This window comes from Argiope bruennichi, chromosome 3 (assembly GCF_947563725.1).
Source record: "Argiope bruennichi chromosome 3, qqArgBrue1.1, whole genome shotgun sequence".
Lineage (NCBI taxonomy): Eukaryota > Metazoa > Arthropoda > Arachnida > Araneae > Araneidae > Argiope > Argiope bruennichi.
This window is the reverse complement of record NC_079153.1, coordinates 120,115,711-120,131,059: the sequence shown is the minus strand read 5'-3', so window position 1 is coordinate 120,131,059 and position 15,349 is coordinate 120,115,711. Positions and strand designations below refer to the sequence as shown.

At 29.5% G+C, this 15,349-nt stretch overlaps 1 protein-coding gene across 1 annotated transcript in view; it reads left to right on the top strand.

Annotated features, from left to right (window-relative positions):
- The first annotated feature begins 674 nt into the window (after nt 1–674).
- LOC129963274 (uncharacterized) overlaps nt 675–15,349 on the top strand; it is a 43,514-nt gene continuing 28,839 nt past the window's right edge. Inside the window, exon 1 of the mRNA XM_056077527.1 lies at nt 675–935. Within this exon, the coding sequence (XP_055933502.1) occupies nt 822–935 (114 nt within the window). The 5' untranslated portion in view covers nt 675–821. The remainder of the gene's footprint in view (nt 936–15,349) is intronic.

Genomic DNA, 15,349 nt, shown 5'->3' with positions numbered 1-15,349 from the left:
AAATCGAAATGTTTAAAATGTATTTTTCAATTAAAAATGATTACATGTTTAAAAAAAATAAGATACTTGATAACTTTTTTTTTTTATGTGCAAGCATTCAAACTCAAAGTTTTGAAAATTAATTTTTAGAGCATATTATATTTAAATTCGACACACCTATTATTAACCAATGATAATTTTGATTTTGTTCAATAATATACCTCTAATAAAATTATTTTTTCGTAGTATATTTTTATGTTTTATTTCTATAAAAATATTGAAAAAATGTTTGATACAGAAAATTATTAATCATTTTTTCTCCATTAATAAATTTTATTATTCTCATGTAGTAATTATATTTAGTGCTGAAAACATGAATTTTCTATAAGCGAGAGATAATTTATCTTCTTAATTATACACACTTATAATGCAGAAAAATTCGTTTTTGTAATTTAACCATCTATATCAACTTATTTTAACTAACCCGCTTCCCAATTCCCTTTGGTAGTTCTCCTGACAATTATTCAGTTGGGTTCTGTAGAACTGTAAGGTTAAGAAAGGCCGCTATATATATCATTCTTCCCACAGGCAATAGATTCTACTCAGCGGAAATACCCAACTAACCTGCCGGTTGGCGAGAAGTTGGCGACATACCTGATACGACAACCCTTTGTAAATGCACTCAGCATACCTAAATAACATTGCACGGTAAAACGCCGGACGGTTAGGATGAGACGCTCAGTGTTCTATTCGATTGACAGCACCTGCTTGCATGGATCTTAACAAAAGGCCTGCTTTTATGTATATATTTGTGTGATAGGAAAATAATATATTTGAACATTATGTTGACTGAATCAGTGTCTGATCCTCGCCGGGCCAACTGGTTGACCATTACTAGTATGTCAGAAGATGTGTGTTGGCCAGAAGAACCTAGTACATCCAGACCTAACTGGGAGGTAAGTTATTATGTTCTTTTTACTTACTATTTTATTTGTAATTTTTTATGATTTTTGACATCGTTTTTATTGTTTATTTAATGAAGACTAATTTCTTTCGAATAAGATCTAGATATTTGTGTGTCTTTGCTTATATAATCGCTAATGTTGTAATTAGTAAACTTTATTTTTTTTAACTGTCAGCTGAAACTGGAGAATATTTTTTTTAGTTAAAATGAATAAAAAGAGAAAGACTAGTTATTAATTAATTATAAAAAGAAAACGTTTATTTATGTAGTTTACTCTTCAACGGTGAAATGATTTATTTCACCGTTGCCCTTTATTTGTTTACAAGGCGAAAATGTGGATGAAACTCACTTTATATTGAAGACAATTTAAATTACATATTCTTGGAAATTATTTAATAATGGAATTAAAAATTGTTGCAGTGTTATTCATGGAAGGTTACAAGACATTAAATTTTAAATAGTTTGAGTTAGATTCAATTTTTTAAAACCTAATACTGAACCTTGATTTATATTAATTATTGCCATATATTAAAAGAAGATAGGATAATAGAAAAAAAAAAAATGAAAAATTATATGTTTAATAAATTTTTTTAAAAACATAGGTCTAAAATACAGCTGATATTCAAATACAAAATATGTAAACTTGAGCGACACTCCTTTGTGTACAATGAAGTCCTTTGATCTTATCAGTTCTCACAGATCTTTGGTTTAGCTCTGCTGAACATTTTGAAAGATGCAAAAACAAATAAAAGTTATTTACAATAAATGAATTGTAAACAAAGCCGATTTTCAAACACAAAAATTAATTTATGTGTTCGACTCGATCATTATGGTTTGAAATACGACCATCGTTTTGTTTATCCAGTGGCATTTTGTTACATAGTGTACATTATGAGGCCTCCTTCTAATAACTGATGAATTCAATTTCACATTTTAAAACTTTGTTTATTCAATCAACATATTAATGATTTATTGTAATTTAATTTTTTAAGTAGCTTTGTGAAAAATATATGTCTTTTATTTATTTATTTTTTTATAACGGAAAAAAGACTAAAGTAATAACTTTTTGAAAAATTAGCCATAATTCTTTATTAATAGTTTTCTTATAAATAAAAAAAATATTTAATTAATATGATAGATTATAAGAAAATAATAAATTTCAAGCAAATACAACATTAAATACCATTTTATACAACTTGTCAAATGGAATATAAAATAACCGGCTAAAAGAACAATTATTTTCCAATATATTATTGGCAAGTAAGTAATTATTTATTAATCTATTTCATAATGATTTTAATAATTAAATGTAGATCCACATTTTAGTCAATTTTTAATTGTATTTTTTATGTATTTATTTCTTTGGAGTTTGATAAAAAAATTTTTAATTGCCTTCTGCCGCCCTAGGCAGCTGCCTGGTTGTCAGCAAGAGAGTGATAATTATCTGTCATTCGCTTATTTCCGAAAATAGAAAAAGAAAACGATTTGTTAACATTTTGGATAAGAATCTAAATAATATTTGAATCTAGTTCTAAACATCGTAACATGGTAAAGTTTTCGACTTGATTTTTTTATATATATATTTTTTTTTAATTTTACATTTAATTATATAACAAAGATAATTTGCATACGCAATATATATATGTATATATTGAAAAATATGCTTAAAAATGATCATAAATAGAAAAAAAAAATTGTAGAATTAAATTTAGTATAATTGAAACATTTATAATTTTTTTTTAAAAAGGTATGAAAAATAGTTCTTATCTAATAATGTGCTCTGAAATTACTGAAAAAAAACCTGCTCAGTGATTAATTTTTAATTAAAAACTAATTAAAATTTTGAAAAATCCTTTTTCAGTGACAATCTATTACGTTGGAAGTGATTACTTATTAAATTAAGTAGCTCTAGGCCCGATGGTTCTGTCTGCAAACAGTTGTGAGCAAATTTTTTTTCATGCGTGACATAATTTACAAATAGAATGCCAGTCTGTAACCAGCATCATCATCATGTTTAAAAAAAAGCAAAAAATGCCTAGTAAATCAATCAACAGTATTTAACCATCGTCTATGATAATATTCTTCTCTCCGGTTTATATGCCACTTTTTGCAGTATTTAGATTAATGAAAATTCTGCATAGAATGTATATTATGATTGATCTAGACAATTTTTTTTGGGATTAATATTTCTCACATGATTGTGGTTTTAATAATAATAATATTTTTTTTTAAATACACCATTTCAACTCATTCAGTATTTGTTAACATTCTTTTTGTCACTAGATTCGAACACATTATTTTTCACACCATTCTTACAATAATGTATATCAATTTTATAAGTTGTTTTGGTCAGATATCGCTTAATATTTATACAATAGACAGATTTGCGAACTTCTGATAAATCATTTGAATGCATTCGACCTTTATTAGTACGATGGTCCTCTAATTTTTTCCGATTATCGTCTCTTTTACTGAGTTCAGATTTTCATAAGACATTTTAAATGAAACTTCACCCTTCACTTTTTGCAGTACCGCAATAATATTTGCTTAGGTTAGATAAAAATTATTAAAAAATTTTTACGTCACATTAAATTTTATTGTATGAATTTGAATTAATGTAATAATTAGTAATATAGATGGGATCCAACATTCGCTGTGAATTTTTTCAAATCATATAATTTAGAAGGACAAAAATTATCTCGATTTCGATTTTCACTTTGCTTTTCCCTTGATACTGTGTTTTTATGATAGCTTTTCACAAATAAGTAGGAAATGAAATTAAAATTCTCTATGCTTTAGCTTGCACATTTTTTTTATTTGCTTGACACAAATTGTATTATAAAATAATATAATTTACTACTTTTGATGGGCTTGGTAAATTTCAGCTTGAATCACGTTGTATGGCTTTTTTTATAGAATTTGGAAACGATTGAGTTAATATCTATGTAAAGAGAGGGAGAAAAATGTTTTGTGATGTAGCTTTTTAATGTAAAATTCCTTATTTTAGTTTCATTAATTTTAAGCAGAACATAATTTTTTGTGTTTTAAAATTTTGTCTTTTAAAATGATACAATTCAATGTTAATGACGGATTCATGTTTGCTTTACAATACCAGTAAACAACAATAATTATTACAAAAGATAAACTAAATTAGGAGCATATATTTTTAGTTTTTGTTGCCATTATTTCTATAAAAGTATTTTTCATTATAGCAATTCAGATTGAATTATGTGCTTCATTTGATCTTACGAAAAGGGTTAAAAATTCCCAAGATTGCATAGTGATTTTTTTCCTCGTAGAATAATTCTTATTTTATTCTGTATACAGATACTCTTGAACTCGAGCAGTTAATCTACATTCTATTGTGTCACAAATTTTATATCTATTAATAAGTGTTTATCTTTTCATGATATGCTTTTTAAAATACATTCATCTCATTTTTGTCAGTTTATCAATGTAAATGTCATGTACTTAGCAAGAATTTCACTTTCATTTTAAATGGACATCAAGCAAAAGTTCCTATAAATAAGCCTTTATTTGCCCGATCTTGCTTACTATATTTGATCTTTGCGTCTGTAATCAGCGCTTTCGATAATGTAAACAATGCCGAACCGCATTTCGTAAACAAAGGTGAATATATTCTAACGCGGCTGGCCGATAGGTCTGAAACAAATGTATTGTATAGAATATATATGATCTGAGAGAACGTTATTTTTTATTTGTTAAACTGAAGTTGCCTTGTAAAATAACAAATTTTACTATTCTCGAGGGACGTGTAAATTTCGAATATGTTGCAGTGCCTTTTCTGAGGGTTAACTTAATTTTCACCAAGTTTTTTTCATTAATCATCTTTTTCCAACAAGACAGCATTAAAATTGTGATAATTTATAAGTGCGTAAACTACCTTTCTTTCTGGAATTCAGGTTTAAAATTGCAATCTTATTATGTTTTAGATTTAACCATCGATAGCGGTCTCACTTTTTAAGGCTTGTTATTAGTTAAAATCTTAGTCTTTTTGTTGATGTAAAATATTTAATCTTTATATTTAATTCAATTTCTATATTTTATGCACGAAATGCATTTTTCCCGTCTAAGTAGATACCGAACAGTTTATTATTGATTTAATGTTTTAAATAAAAAAAGCATGAATTAAATTTTCGACTAATGAATAAGAACCTTCTTGAATTAAGATTTTTTTAATTTTCTGAGAGGAAAGAAGAAATGCAAGAATTGTACAATTTTAATTTCTTTTAGGTATAATTATACTGAACGTGCTGTATAACGTTAAGTATGATTACTGAATACTATATATATATATATATATATAATGCGAACACATTCCTACATTTTCTGTTGTTTTTTATACCTTTTTTACCGTAAAACTTAAATCTCAAAGATGAAATGAACACTAAATCCCCATTTGCTTAGGTCGTAATGAAACAATTTGTCTGTCTTCTATCAGTTTGCATTAAGTTTTATAATATGTCTGATCTTTTAAAACATTATTTTTTCTAGCTACTGAGTAATAAATGTAACAATTTGTCAAAGTAAAAATAAATAAAAAAATCGATTAGCCATGATTTGTTTTAATAGCTATGTCTAGAAACTGCTCGCATTTCCCAGTTTCGGATGAGAAGATACTGTCTTCGATATAATTTGCTTGATTTTAAAATATCAAAATTCTATGCATAGTTCAAGTACATAAAATAATGCGATTCATTCATTATCAAACGGAAGTATTAATTTTACTCATTAAACTAATTGTCGGTAATTAATAGATGAGGAACTAAAACATTCTCCTTATCACTCAATTCTCTTTATCCTTTCCTGCTGATTCCTATTTAAAATTAGTTGGAAGCAACCCTTTTTTAACCACATGCAATAAACATTGTTTTGTTTCCATCGTTCTCTTCCGGGCTGGCTACAAATAAAAAAGAATATTCTGTTATGCTAGCTTCTCGACAGCTAACGATTTAATCTTCTTGTTAAACTTCCAGAACTTATTTTTTAAATTTAGAACTTTTTTCTTCTTTTTCTTCGAAAGGAAGGGGCAAAAAGCATTCTATCTAACACTGTTAAAGAACCTGTTCGTTCCTCAAACCTCTTCATGAAAGTTCACGGACATCTTTAGTTTCGTGCAACACGTGCAGACTTGCCGATGAGATTATTCCAAGTTATTAACGGAATATCGTTGGAGCCATTCCTTACATGGCGTTCTTTGGAGACAGATAGACCCACAAGTTTTTTTTTTTCTTTTTTTGTGGGGGCGAGAATTAATCTTGACGTTAAATGTTAAAGTGCCGAAGACTAATGCACTTTGCTTAAGGGGGAAAAAGAGAAGAAAAAGTGTTAATAGATTGTGTCTCAAGATACATTAACTTGTCCTTGCGCCACCCAAATTTTGCTTGTAGCGAGGTTGATTACATAGCTCTAAATCATTTTTTTCTGCTTAATTGGTGCTGTTCATTTCATTACCTGGATTCAAATGCAAAGCTGTTATCAGAGAAGGTCATGTTTTCGTTTTCGGATTGCTCAATTGGTGTGGATTTTTCTGCGAATTTTTTTTTTTTTTTCTCTTCATTCTTCATCTTCCATTCACCTGCTGTCGTCTACATGTGTGCTTAAGCTGACCTCCTTTTAACCTCGTTGCATAGCAAAATGTGATTCTCGATCAGCCTAAAAAGCCAGCGCTATGTTTGCCTACTTTAGCGTGCCAAATATGTAAACATTCCTGAATGGCACATGTGCAGTGTGTGCCGATGTGGGTGATTCATGACAAGGGACGTGGAAATGGGCGGATGGTGCGGGAGTGTTCCAAGGTTTTGTTTACTCTCCTTTCCAGTTCATTATCTCTGTCAGAGGAGCCGATTGCTGCATCAGAGCTTTTAGGAGTTCCAGGTGATAGTGAGAAAAAGATTTTTTTTTTTTCAATGAAAATGTCTTGGAGCTCTTTAAAAATGTCTGTTTTTATTTGATATAACGTCGCAGACATTACAGAACGCTGTTTCAATATATTAGTCTGGATGATTGAAATATTTTACATGCATAAGATTTATTCTGAAATCTTTATTAACTCGTCATAGTTTTCTTTGCAATCTTTCCAAGTCATCAGTTCGAAGAACAAGTTATTGTCATTATGCAATCGTTGCTTGTTTTGCATGCTATCATATTGAATGAAATAAATAAATTACTATCTATATACACATTCTTTTCGGTCTCTTCTATTATTATTATTATATGAAGGACAAATTATATGAATGTAGAAATGCATGTTTGGGATCTTGTTCCTATTACTATGACTCTTGAAGTTATAATTAGTTTTACTTTCAAATTTCATGCTGCTATAAATGTTGTAAAGAAAAATAAAACTAATGATTGTTTTTTCTCCATTTTGCCTAAAGAAAGCCATGTTTTTGTTTTTGTATCAGATAGCTGTGACAAGTTGATTGAATGGTGATAAAATATTCAGATAATAATAATAAAGATAATAAATAAATGATATTGAATTTACGTTTTTATGCCTTCTATAATAACGAATTATCTACGTTATTTTGTTATAAGAATCAATGCATATTTGATTTCTGCCCGATACTGCTTATAATAGAAGAAATGGTTTTAGTTATATCATAGGGAAGTAACTCCAAAATACAAGATAAAAAAAAAAGAGTACATTTTCAACTCTTCTTTCCCCAAAATTGTTTCATTCAACAAACAATTTAATGGATTGCAGATTGTAGTTCAGTTTAGAAAACAAACTATTCTTATTTACATTGTGAAACCCAGAATTCAAGAACTGTTCATTAGTCTCTTTTTTCACACTTGCTTGCAATAAATTACTAAAACTATAAACTTTTGAAATCGTAAATTGAAAATCGGCTTGATTATTTATATTTTTCTCCAAAGAACATGTTATAAAATGCCGTAACAAGATAAAGTTGCAATGACAATAGAGCGACTAAAATACGGATTAATTTAAATTTGACCCTAATCTGACTTTTCTATCTCATAATAAATAGATACTTTCGGATAAAAAAATTTAGTATAATCTATAAAATAATTTTATTGAAAAAGTGAAAATAATTTTAGCTCACGAGTTACTTTTCATTGTTATAACAAAGGCGGATGTAAGCTACAATGCAATTCATTAAAGAATCGGGAAATTTGTTACGTTTATTTCTTTATCATCCAGATAAGAATCTAACTCTTTCTTCCCCTCCCTTTCTCAGATTAAACGATCGTTATTTTTCTCACTATTGTGTCAACATCGGCAGCAGATTAATTGAATAGCAACTTCCTATTAAAAAAAAAAAAAAAAAACTTTTTTTTTTTTTCTTTGCCTAAAAAATGTTTAGTTAAAGATATCAATTCCCATTTTGCTTTGTTTTTCTAATATCAGCAAATTGAATAACCAAATAATGTAATTATTACTTTGTGACGAAGCTTATTCCTATGAAATTTAACCATTCAAATCTGCAGTGCAATCTTAAATTATTTCACTATGCAAAAAATGGATGCATTGTCCAATGATTCTTGTGTAAAATAAACTTATCACTATTTTTTCTGATGTAATGACTTATAAATTAAATTTTCCCTTAGATATACTCTATAATTATCATATTTAATGTATCTATTTATAATTTTAAAAAAAAATTGGAATATCAAATTTACTTCATTTTTTTATTAATGGGATCCATTTCTCTCGCGCAAATTTCGGAATTCTTTTTTGATTGAATTCAGAGAAAATTATTTCAAAATTATATTTTTACGAAGCTTTTTCAGCCTCAGGAAGCACTCCTTGCCCTTAAAATGTAGCATTTTTTTTGTTCATTGTATAATTTATTCTGTTTGTTGTTCCAAAACTCATTTGCAAGTGTAGTATTGTTGGAATTTTCGTCTAATCGAATTTCAAAATAAGTAAATTATGCTATACCTGTTGTTACGATTAATAATTTCTAAGAAAATGGCAGATTTGAAGTCAATAACATATTGAATTTTTAACTAGAATTGATTTTGATTTTAATTTGTTAGCTTCATATCTGTGAATTTTGATCGGAAAAGTATTCAAATACTATTGCATATATGGCTTTAAATTTGAAAGATATCGCTTGATATATATGAAATAGATTGCATAGATTCAATATAGTAATTCAACTGGCATAGAATTAGTCTATATATCCAGATGTCTCGATTAGACAGTCCAAGTTTTTGACTGTCTGTATCGATTTTGAAAAATTTCAGATTTTGCCCTGTCTTTTATATATAAGTAAATAATTTATATTATAAAATGAAAAAAAAAAAGTTTTGTAAGATTTAATTTTAAAAATTAGCTTCTGAAGAATACCCCTTCACAACTTTATAATAAACGCTTACTTTATAGTGATCATATTTCATGCATAGTAGCACGAAATATAGTCATTTTAATGTAATCAGTATGAATGAATCAACTGAAAATAATTCTTTCAAATATATAGTTTTTATATTTTAAAATTATTTCATCTTTGTAAAATCTTTAGTAACTCTATCTGCTATTGTTTTTGAAAATTTACTTCTTTTATTTGGGAGGCGTGGAACGGTTAATATTGTCTTCATTCTCTCTAACCTGTTTTCTTCTAACACCAGATTATCTTGAGTTCTGCGTCAAAAAAGTAAGAGGATAATTTTAGAAATATTATAAGTTCTTAAGACAACTATGTATTTTATGAAATATCATAATTCTCGAAAAGGAAATGATGGACTGTTATGACAAATTATTCAGAAATACGTTTTTCCACCAAGAGACCTTTTATTAATGATTCTGAGAGTTTGCAAATTAGCGTAAAAACGGATATAAATTATATATAAAATTTTTTTTAGTTGTTAAATAATTAGTTATTTTAAATTTAGAAAAATGTATGATTTTAAATCTCTTAATACTCTTTTATACTATACGTTCAAGCAATCATTATACAGAATACATTATTATGAAATATCATTATACTGAAAGAATCTAAAGTAATACCTTCCATATTTAACTTCGTCTTTTCTTCACAATTATTTCTGCGGACGGCAAAGTAAACTTAGATCTCACCAGGCGTCTTTACATAAATATTCAGAATCGTGCGCAACGCCGTCGCAGTCGTGTCAGCCGTCAAGATGGAGAAGGTAGCTCTGGACATTGTTGTCTCGATACATTATCGCTACAAAGAACTGTCTCGTGTTTGTTATTCATTAGATTGGGCACCAAGACAATAAGCTGGTTGACATGCAACGTAAATGGAATTGGATAGCATCCGGGCTTGAAGCCGTCATTGCCTGCAGACCAATTACGAGAAATTTATTTGATAAGTTAAATGAGATATGTTAATAATTGATGCCTCCAGAAACTTTTTTAATACTAAATACCAAAAGAATTACTTAAGCTATCATCAGTTGGGACATTAGGATTTTTGTTGTGTACTCATTGGGAATGGTGTCAAAGAATATATAATTTTAGAATTGTGATTATTCTTTAAAATATAAGCAAAAATAATATATTGAAACTAACCGCCTATGGCGACCAGGTATTTCATCCAGATTATTGACTTTTTAGGTTGTATTCATATCGAATACATATATTTTTTAAAAATTTATCTTATTATTTGATACAACTAAAAACATGAATTCAATTGAATCAGTTTACAGCAAATTAAAGTGTACATTTTATGAAATAAAGATGGAAGTGAAAATCCTACTGCAGAGTTAATAATTGACAAAAGCACGCAATGTTTTGATATATGAGTTATGTATATAATATTTTTAAAATTTTTGATGGATTATCATAACATTTAAAATTATTGTATCAAATCAATGATATATAAAATTGAATTAAAAGATATTATTAAATTTAAGGTAATAATTTTACGGAACTGAAATTGATATCATTAAAAAGATAATTTTTTGAGAGTCTTATTATAAAACCATTTTTAAAGATAACTGGTTTGAAAGATATGAACATCAATTTCCATAGTAAAGTCATAGCGATTACTTATCTGGCGACGGTTAAGCCTAATGTTGCGCTCGATTAAACTTTCTGTTTTGAAACCTATTTCTTGTTTTTTTATATATCTTCTTTTCTCCGTCGGAATGGACTTTTTGGTGATGCGGCAAATACTCCCCAGAACATTTCTAGTAATATTTCGCACTTCCTTTAATTACTTAACCGAAACGTTAAATTCTGAATTGCAGCTGTAAAAACGTTCAGCGAAGTAGTGTTAAATTCGTTCGATGGTTTGTTTACTTTAGACTTTTGTCATTCGACTATAAATAATAAGAGCAATTTCTGTATTACGTATGTTAGCGTTATATATACAGGCTGACCCTGAATTCATGGGTCAAAATTTAAGGGTAGGTAAAATACGCATAAAAAGGCTTTTTTTTTTTTTTTGTATAGAAATATGGGGTCGGAAATGAAATGTGTAGGCTGAAGAAGTCAGTAAAAACAAGGCGATAAGTCAGTAAAAGCACTCCAATTGACTCTGATGAGAACTTCGTTGCAAAACTACTAAATTGCTACTACAACTGTTCAAGAAGCAACAGAAATCTTCAAAAGAATGCAGATCACTTGCTAGGCGCTACTGCATCGTTATTTGTAGCGACACATTTGTACACTTACTGCAATATTATGCAAGTAAATTGTTTTCGTTTTATTTCCTCAGCATTTTTGTTTTTTCCGTCCAAACTTTCCATTTCCGCTCTCACATTGCTATACAAAAAATTCTTTTTTATATGTATTTTATCTACCATTAAAGTTTGGCCGTGGAATTGAGGGATGCCATGTATATGTGTATAGATTACTTGCTGTAAACTACCGATTTTCCGCGAAAATGGGTGGCACGGCAATCTCTGGTAGATTAATTCTGAAGATAATTTGTCAAATGATAGGAAAAGAATACAAATCAATGCGAAAATGCTTTTGTTTATTTTTAATAAGGATCTACACATATAGTTATGATTTAATAAATTGTAGATTTCAATGCTTGCAAGTTTATTAACTTAATTTTCTACGCAATCATCGGCAGTTTTTTTAAAGAGTAAAACCACCTCGGATAATCAAGAATTTACTTCAATATAAAGTGAAAGACGGTCGCTTGATCTTATTTATAAATCCATGCTTATAAAACAATCTTTCAATAGTATGAAAAGCACGCAGTTTCGTTAAAAAAATTTCTCGAAATGTTTCAGTAAACTCTGATAGCATTTTTTTCACCTTTTCCTAGAGCAAGAATCATTGCTAATTTACAAACTAAATTTCTTTTCTTTTCTTTTTTTTTTTCGTCATCACATTTCGGAGATCACGATTGCATATTCAAATATCGTTCAGTCACCAACTTAATAATGCTATCCAACCGCCTATTCCTGTTCATCAGCTGTGCAGTGAGTAAGCAACACAGAATGCTGCGCCTTGCTTTTTTTCGGACTGGTTCTTCTAACCACAAGAGAGGAGGGTGCAAATTGAGTCGGGCTAATTAAACAGAATTAAAACCGTGGAAGGGGTAGAAAGAGCAAAAAGGCAACTCTACGACGAGTGAGGTCCTGAATGGTAAGTTGAAATTGGCCATTCATATTTAAAGTAATGGCCGAAACAACCTTGGCCTTGGCTGAGATGATTTGCAGGGCACTGACTCCACGCCGAGCGGTAGTTATTTGCAGGCACGTTAGAAATGACATTCATTCCGCTCAGGTTGTTAATAACACAAGTACAAAGGAATTAATACCTTTCTTTATCATCGTTTCTTGGAAGTTCTGTTATTGTAAGAAGCTCATGATCCTTTTCGTAACTTTAATTAAAGTTTTCATTAATTCGGTGGGACTTCTGACGCGAATTGCAATACCAGTTTATTTTTTGTTTATTTTTTATGCCCTTAATGAAAGTACGTTCTCTTACTATCCTGCGAAGTGCAGTTTTCAGTGAAATGACACAATGGCGTAAAAAAGCAATCATAAGATAGTTCGAAGCAATATATCTTTCTGAATGCATAAACTCTTTTATTGCAAATGAGATTTTGGAGTCTTATTGCTTATTGTAAAACAATATGTCTCCAAAACGTCATTTAATGTAACGTCGTATTGGAGAGAAATTGTTTATTGACCGAGACTGAACACAGGCAGAAACCTATACCCAAATTTTGAAATAGATATTATCAACTTTATAATGAAAATCGCATATTATTTCGATCCTAAGATTTAGTCAAATAAGGTAATTTTCAAATATTTTCAAACACATGAAACTTTTTTTTAGTACGTGATCTGGTTTATCCATCGAAGAAGAAGTGTAATTAAACACGTGCGCAAACACACACACACACATACACACCGATGCGAAACGTCTCATTCAATATATATTATTGAAACGTCTCATTCAATATATATTATTGAAACGTCTCATTCAATATATATTATTGAAACGTCTATTCAAATATATATATTAATCTAACATCACTGATTAATACATCATCTGCTTATTTATGATTCTTTCGCATGTATGATAGGCTTAAGATCGTGTTCATAGCGTTTTTCTGTATGTGTATAAATTGTAGTACCTATTTAAAGAAAACAGTAGTCTCATTATAAAAAATATTAAAACACAACTTTCATTTGAAAATTTTAGCTTAAGTAGGACTGAAGACTTCTCACATAATTTTTTAAAAAAATTACGCATTAAATTTTGAAACCAGAAATACATTAGTCAATAAATAGTTTATTCGGAAAAGCAATCGGAGTTCTGTCATATTTTTTGATTAAACAAAGGAAAAGAAAGTACTTTGTTAAGTATATCTCAAATATATTTAACAATCCTTTAATCCTCAAAACTATTTTCATCTAGAGATTACATTAACCATGTATAAAGATTTTTAATCTGCTCCCACGTAATGTTCAAAAATAATTATATCAGTTTTCGTCGAATGTGTTGTTCATCTCTTTTAAGCTTATTAAATACGTGACGTTCGCGTGAAAAGGAAATCGATTTCAATACCGATAGTCTTAAATCACGCATGTAACCACTCAATTGGAAAACGTGTTGTGAAACGTTACGTTTACAGAATGAACAACCATTTCTGCTATCGGAATAATACGCCTGGCGACAGAACACGTTATCTTGTCTTACCTGCAAGGCACGCAAAATGAACGACGATGACATTATTTTTCGAATGCCTCCAACGTTAAGACACAAGGAACCAGTTCTGTTCGTTTCTGGCAAGACATTATATATGTATATATATATCTGCATAAAAAAAAAAAGTATCTATATCAGAATATCACCGGAAATTCCTGCTTCTCGAAACTTGATTATTGGAAGTTCGGAACATAATAATCAGTGTTCCCTGAGAATATTTTTTCCTTGCAAACAATTGTTTCTTATTTTCGTGGGGCCATTGTTTATCTCGGGGCGTAGTCTTCTTTAAAACTTCATGAGATTGATGAAGTAGGAAAAAAGCATAGGTGTCTGGATATTTCGCATGGGTTTAATGATTTACATTGAGGTGAAAGGTAACCGTTTCTCATGTGGGCATCAGCGTAAACTGAATTAAATATCGATTTCTTTAAATATTTTTTTTTAACATTTAGGCGTTGGAGTAAGGTCAAATTGTCCGTTAAAGTATTACGGGTCTTGGAAAAGAGAGAAGATTAAAAGATTTTTTTTCTTAGTCAATACGATTGTTTTACTTGGTTGTAATCGAAGACTTACATGACAGCAATGATTTATGGGATAGAATTACTATATTTTCATGACATCACTATGTTCGTGAATCATGAACTGGTTTCTTCCAATTACAACATGCGAATTTGTTTTCACACTTTGTTTACAATTTATTAGATCCCTTAATGATATTTATTTGCGAATTATATACAGGGCGGTCATAATGAAAGTGCAAGTGTTTGAAAGACTAGAAATAAAATTATTAAAAATATGTTGAAGAAACTTGGTGTTTGTTATATTACAGCATAGGGAAATAAACCACGCAATAAAAAAAAAAATATAGTTCAATTTTTTTGATGATGATGATGTCGTGTCCACGTTACCACGGAAAGGGGGTGCAGTAGCTTCTTGAGGGTAAAGACCCCTGCGCACCCGAGGGCAGAAGTCTGATTTCTAGCTCATATGAAGATGAACTCACACATTCGCTTGCGCAACCCCTTTTTACAGGGGGACACATTCACACACCTCACAGATAGAACACAGATGAAGAACAACCATGCCCGAACCGGGATTCGAACCCGAGGCGCCCAGATCACGAGGAAGATGCGCTACCCCTAATTTTTTTGATACTGAGCGCTTTATACCGACATTAATTTATATATTTAGATTATTATTGTTTACTCAATATGTGTGCCTTCAAGTCCAATCAAATGCTACTGGCACAAGACTGCGTGATCCACAGTAACACC